We start from the raw sequence: 6740 nt of genomic DNA, 5'->3' as shown, positions 1-6740 counted from the left end.
GGTGTGTGGGTGTGTGTGTGTGTGTGTGTGTGTGTGTGTGTGTGTGTGTGTGTGTGTGTGTGTGTGTGTGTGTGTGTGTGTGTGTGGTTTTGGTGTTTTTATTTCAGAGTCATGGTGCTGAATCATTGTCCAAGTGGCTAAATGCCACACAGTTCCCTTAGCTGGACTCTGATATTTAACCAGTAGCTTATTCTGGTGAAGTGACAGTGCCATGCTCTCTGATCTTTGCAAACAAAGTTGGCGAGCAGAGATGAGTGGTCCTGGTTTGCCATGATGAGCAGAATCTGATTATATTGCTCCAGTACAAGAGGGGGATGTGTTTTAGTCCCTGGCTAAATCAGATTCCTTCCACTAAGAAATCCTAATTTTATGTTTAACAGCCAGATAAATATAGAGTTGATTTACTTCTGCAGGATGGTGGGAGTGTCGATAGGTGAAAAAAATAGAGCCTATGTTTGAATGTAGATAGTCCGGGCAGAAGTGTTTCTGTGTCATCAATGACAAGGAAATCAGGAGTTTTACCTGGTTCATAGATCTTGTGCATATGAGCATATTTCTCTTATAAAAATAAAAGTTAAGATATATGATTTTTGAAAAAATGTCATGATGAACAGACAGGCCATAAGCAAAATGGACTTTCATCTGCCATTTCAGCTAGGGTATGTGTTGCTCACAGACAAGAGAGAATCAGGTCATCTGAGGGCTGATTCTCTGTGGGAATAAGAAGGTAAGTAGAGGGTCATTTTACAGGATAGGCAAGGTTTACTGAGGTAATAGCAGCAATGCATGCTCCAGCCGGGTTTCTTTTTATTATCAGCAAGTAGATGCCCCATACCAACCTCTTCCATGGCCCCCAGGAAGAGGCTTTTTCATGTCGTACAGATAGGGAGGGTGCAGAAATAGAAGTCATATTTTATTTGGGTGTGTTCCATCAGGTCTTCTCATGAGTGTTTTTCCAAGCTGAAGTGTATCATATGCTAATAAGTGAGACTACGTGATCCCAGTTATAAACTTTGTTGCTATGGTTGACTGACCAGTTTTTGGACTCAGCATTTATTGTACCCAGCATTTCTTCTAACATTTGCATTTTTCAAAGTTTTGTTATTTAGAAAAGGAAAAAAAATCAATCAGAAAACTAGCCTTTTCCTCATTTTGAGATGGTTTCTATGTTAGTGTGGACTCCTTGGGGAGGTGTTACAACTTCAGCCATGCATGGCACCAGATGAGTCACACCTGGTGCAATCTGAGAAGAAATTATTATTTGCTCTTTTGACAAGTTATCCACCATATCTCATTGACTTGGGGGATTCAGAGCATCATCATAAAATTAGAATTATTCTTTAATATTACTATTGTAACTTCAGTTCTGGTTACCTTTCAGTACTGTAAATGATTTTTTAAAAAATACTTGTGTTTCTAGTTGAAATTTTATTTTAGTTAATCTCTAAATTTACTATTACTGAGTTTTGGAAGGATATTTAGTGAACATCAGTATTCTCAGCCTACAGATTTAAAACCAGATTTTGCCAAATAGATTTGAAATAATGCAAAGGCCTCTATGTGATGTAGTGGAGTCAAAGGACCTGGATTCAAATCCTCCCTGCTACTTACCACCTAAATGACCTTGGATAAATTAGTGAACCTCTCCAGGCTTCAGTTTTCTTAACTGTAAATGAGAGTATTTGACTAAATGACCTCAAAGGGCCCTTCCAACTCTAAATCTAGAATCCTATGACATTTTGTTACTGTCCTCTTCAAATATAAAAATATACCCACAAAAATTTTTACAATAAATTCATTAATTTAAAGATTTTTTTTGTACTCAACTTTGGGGCTCAACTTCTCACATATGAAAATATGGGTTGGTTTTATTCTATTAAATACCAAATGACATCTGTCAAATATTCTAAGTTTAAAGATGAATCTCTGGTGGGTAACATTCCTTTTCACTTAAGGGCACTCCCTGGAATGTAAATAGTCAGTAAGTAAATATTCAGTAAGTACCTACTATATGCCAGGAACTATGCTAAGTGCTTGGGGCTACAAAGAAAAGCAACCTCTGCTTTGCAGGAGCTCCCAGTCTAATTGTGAGGGACATCGTGCAAACATCTTTGTACACACAAGCTATACACAGGATAAACTGGAAATAATCAAAAGTAGCAAGCTCTCATTTATTAAAAATCCACAGAAACATAAAATTCAAATAACCAGAGGATAGCCTGCATGTTATGCATCAAAGATTGCTTTGTTCGGTTTTGTTATGTGGTATTAGGTACATTTCATTTTGTTATAATTCTTTTAAGATTTGTAATCCAGACATAGAATTAAATCATAGACTGTGAGAGATAGAAAGTGTCTCAGAGATCATCTTGCCAAACCTCTCATTTAACAGAAGATAAGACAGAGGCCCAGAATGATTAAGCAAAACATGATTAGGACTAGAACTCAGGTCTCCTGACTTGCTGTATAAGGGCCTCTCACTCTGTGGTAATTCTCAGTTAATCATAGAATTAGCATAATGAGAACTCCTGGTCATTCTAGTGCTCTCCATCATTGCTTTCTTGGTTCAGGTACTGTTACAGGGGCGTTAAATGAAATCTACTAAAAGCACAACAGTTGGAAGAAAGGGATCCTCAGCTTTGGGGATGCTAGAGCTGTGCTTTCGATCAAGTTCAACAGCTAGGAAAAAGAAGAATGAATATTGTTGCCAAAGGCAAATTGGACTTTGAAAAGAAGCAGCAATGCTGAGTAGGCCAGATGGACACTGGCAGGGTCCATGTATTGGCATTCTGTACTCCCTAAGGCCTCAGTCAGTCTCTGTCTTCTTATCCTGTTCCATACTCTGCTTAGTTACCAATGCGTTTTGAAGGAAATCTTGCTAGAACCAGGATATTTTAATTAGGAAATCCCTTCAACAAAGCCCTGGGAACAAAATCAGCAATACTGTTGAAACTTCTCTTGTGAATCACTGTGCCCACCACCTTTGGGACCTCCAAAAGTTAGCTTGGTTATAAGTAAGTCCTGCCTAAAATGCCGATTCCTAGTATTCTGTTGCTTTAGAATAGTGCCCTCAACAAGGTTTTATATGAAGACACTTTATTGGGGGGGGGGGGGGTGATTGGGATGAGAAGCGGGTGTTGCTACAGCCAACTCAAACCAGCTCAGAAGAAGTGACTATTGAATTTTTAGTGTGATCATTTACACCTCACTATGAATCAGGGCTTAATTTATTGTTTTGTGGATTGTTTAGACTTAAGTGATGGAGAAAATGTTAACAGAGACAACTTAAAAGAGTGTGTTCTGTGTATATTGGGGAAGGAGGGAGGCAGAGAGCTGGTTGTTAACCAATGCACCATTGTCTATAACCAATTCTTGATGATGATGATGATGATGATAGCCAAACTAGCTTGTAGCCTCTCCTGGGGCAGAGGAAACCACTTCTCAAGGTAAGTTTGAGTCAGTGTTGCAGAAAGCTTATTGGCCTTTTAAATCCAGGTTCTGTAACTTACCATCTATTTGACCATAGGCAAGTCCTTTCATCTCCTCTCTCTAAAGCATGAGTTTTGCAGCAGATGAGATGCCCTCCTCCATTTTCCCCTCTCTATTCCCAGGCACTCCTTAAAGAATTCTTTAGGAATTGTTCTTATTTAGAATTAGAAAATATGTTCTTTAGGAAGAACATAAAATAATCCCCAAAAGTAACTTTGCTCCAGATCAGATTTAAAATTGCTTCATGGATAGTCTTGCCATAATTTCATTTGTGTTTCTGCAACTGAGAAGACCCTTCCTTCCCAGACCTCCATGAGTTTGTTATTTAATTGGGGAGATGAAGTGTAAGTACATGAGAAGTTTGAATAAAAGTACATGGCACTGCATGCTTAATTTTGCCCAATGAGAGTTAAAAATGTTTTTTTTGAGTTCAGAGGAGGGAAGAAATCATTGTATTCAATCATAATCATAGAATTTTAGAGCTGGAAAGGATTAGCATTATCCTATCCTCTTCTCTTATTAATTATGAGAATTAGTCCCAGCTAGATGAAGTGACTCGTCCAGGGTTGCATAGCCTGACAATTAATCAATCAGCAAGTATTTACCGGTACCTGCTCTCTGTCAGACTAGATGCTAGGGATACAAATGCATTGAATGAAGAAATCCATAAGGTTAGCAGAATAACTGTCTCCTTGTCCAGTATACTGTCTACTACACCACCCCATCCCTCTACCATAAAGACCAGGCTAAGCAATGCATTTTCTTTGAATGTTGGAAGAATAAGTTTTAAGGGTACTACACCCATACTTTTTTTTCTAAGTCATTCCTAAACAATCTTATATCCCATCGTCCTTTTCAGTATGCCCTTTCTTGAAGTCTTAGTATTTTCCTTTCCTAGATCTAAGTCTCTCTCCTCTGTTCCTCTCCCTGTCTCTCACAACTTTTGACATTCTCATTTGGACAGGAGATTCTGCTTTAGTTACTAAAATCTGCTTCCATTGCCTCCTGCTCTGACTGCCCTTTGGTGTCTTAGGCCCAGTGTTTTCCTGGAGTAGACTTTGTGACTATTTCCTTTGGCTCTCCCTTAATATAACTTGTGTTATAAGAGGTAGCATGGTGATAGAGAGATGGCCCTCGAATTCTGAAAGACTGGGGTTCAAATCCTCCTCTGATCCATAATGGTACTGTGACCTTGAGCAAGTCATTATAACTTTCATGGAAGGTGCTGACCTGCATCTCCATGCTTAGAACGACCCAATACCAGTGAAATAACAGGTCCAGGTCCCTTTTCCCACCCAATTTGTGTCATGTTTATTTGTGTACATATCCTACCACTTCCTTCCCCTATTAAACTATAAGCTCTTTGAGGACTGGAACTTATATTTTTCAGATGTCTGTTGAGACATTGATTAGTATGCCATGGCAACTTCTGCCTCACCTGACATAAAAATAAACTGGGATCACATCATTTAGATGTTTAGATTGTCTCCTCTCTCCGATTAGGAGATATACTCTTTTCCACTTTATGACCATTAGTCACAGCATGCTTTAGCTGCTCTCATAGGCCTGCTTCACATGCCCCCCGCCTTCTATCTGTCTCTGACTGTCTGTCTGTCCTCCATTTCTCTAACTCTGGGCTCTTCTCCATCCCTCCACAGTTTCTCCTCTGTAGCTCCTGCTACCTGGAAGAACCTCTTGGTATCTCTCCTGCCATCACTTCTGCACCTATATACAACTGCCATCTGGAGCTGTCTTTTTTTCCCTGGGCCTCTTTTGTTTCTCCCTTCTCCTACTACTGTTATTTGGCATTTCATTAACACCCTGTAAAGTGTTTTGACCTCAGTTTGTGTGGGGAAAAAATGTAATATCAAATAAAGATTGTATTATTTCAAACAGTGCCTCAGATTCATTAACAAGCAGAACCAGGCATAATTTTCTTGCCTTATCCTAAAGTTGTCTGTAACTTCCCCTAGCTATGAGGCATTCCACAGTGTCTTCCTTCAGTAATTTAATTAGCCCATGAGATTGGGCTGCAATGATTGATCAGAAAATGTGTGATCTGCTTGAAAGATCAAGAAAGTCAATTGATAACTGATATAGCAAAGGTTAGTAAATGTGGGAACACAGAGGGTAGGTGCTGCCCTGTGCTGTAGGATCTGAGTCACTGATCAAGGTCAGCTTCAGTTCATTAACTTCTCCCGAAGGCTCATGTTCATTATAAATAGAGTTGCTCATAGCTCATATTATAATTACAACATGGTGGTATCCTGGGGTGAGTGGTGTTTGTTTCAGCAGTGCACTGGAGTAATCCAGGTGGAAATGCTAAAAACTGAAATCTGTAAGATTATTTGAATTCTTTGAATAAGAAAAAGAACCAACGTCAGAACCTTTGCTTTAATGGTTTTAAGATTAGTAAGTACATGTAACTGGGGTAGGTACAAGTTATGAAGCTCCTTTCAAGCTCCCTGGGCTTTGCTGTCTCAGAGTGGGAGCATTGGGTGAATGTCTTTCCACCTACAGAAAGATCAGGTTGTCTCTGCCTAAGCACCCACTGATCTTCCAAAAACTTTCTGTTCTGAGGGATGTTGGACAATCAGCTTAAAGGTGAGAGTTGGAAAGAGCAGATATTTGGGTAATTCCAGTCAATCAGTAAACAGAATCTTGGATATATTTTCACAGTCTTTATGGTGGGTTACCCCTCCCCCCTGCAGATTCTACTAAGACAGATGTTTTCTCAACAATTTCAGCACCCACTTATTTAATTTGGATTTCTAGACCAGATCTCTCACCAAGACCTGATGTTGATAATAAGCTTGTCTTTAAAGATACTTTGTATAAATTGTCATAAAATTATTTTTACCCAAAGCAAAATGGTGAATTGCTTTGAGCATAGCAGTTTTAAGAAATTTAGAACAAAAGACTGTCGTCTCCCCCAAACAGCTGTATAGTTTTATTAAATATTTAAAGAAATCTTATGTGTCTAATCCTTTAAGCGGATGTGTAATTACTTGGCTTGGGCTTTTGCACATGGATAACCTAACTGTACTGTGAGACAGCATTCTTATGTTTCATTTAAAGAATCATGGGTGTGCTTTGGAGATTATCAACACCAACTTCGTGAAGGAGTATAAAGCCATATGAACCAATATTCCTTCTTCATTTGTCATACAGATGTTACATCTGACTAGGAGATAGCAGAGCTGGTGATAGGAATAATTAGTCAGAGACTTCTTTTCAAAATAAAATAAATA

At 38.9% G+C, this 6740-nt stretch overlaps 1 protein-coding gene across 14 annotated transcripts in view; it reads left to right on the top strand.

Moving 5' to 3' along the window:
* Positions 1–6740, top strand: part of BCAS3 (BCAS3 microtubule associated cell migration factor) — a 795613-nt gene that overhangs the window by 534638 nt on the left and 254235 nt on the right. Inside the window, exon 24 of one of the 14 annotated variants that reach the window (XM_069077890.1) lies at positions 5148–5442. The exons of the other annotated variants lie outside the window; for them this stretch is intronic. Coding sequence (XP_068933991.1) covers positions 5148–5161 — 14 coding nt within the window. The 3' untranslated portion in view covers positions 5162–5442. Of the gene's footprint in view, positions 1–5147; positions 5443–6740 lie in introns of those variants that run through there. 14 annotated transcript variants of the gene reach the window in all.

The sequence above is a fragment of the Petaurus breviceps genome, unplaced genomic scaffold (genome assembly GCF_028583685.1).
Source record: "Petaurus breviceps papuanus isolate PSGF00001 unplaced genomic scaffold, PetGlider_PUasm1.0 91023, whole genome shotgun sequence".
Lineage (NCBI taxonomy): Eukaryota > Metazoa > Chordata > Mammalia > Diprotodontia > Petauridae > Petaurus > Petaurus breviceps.
This window is presented reverse-complemented; position numbering and strand designations above follow the sequence as displayed.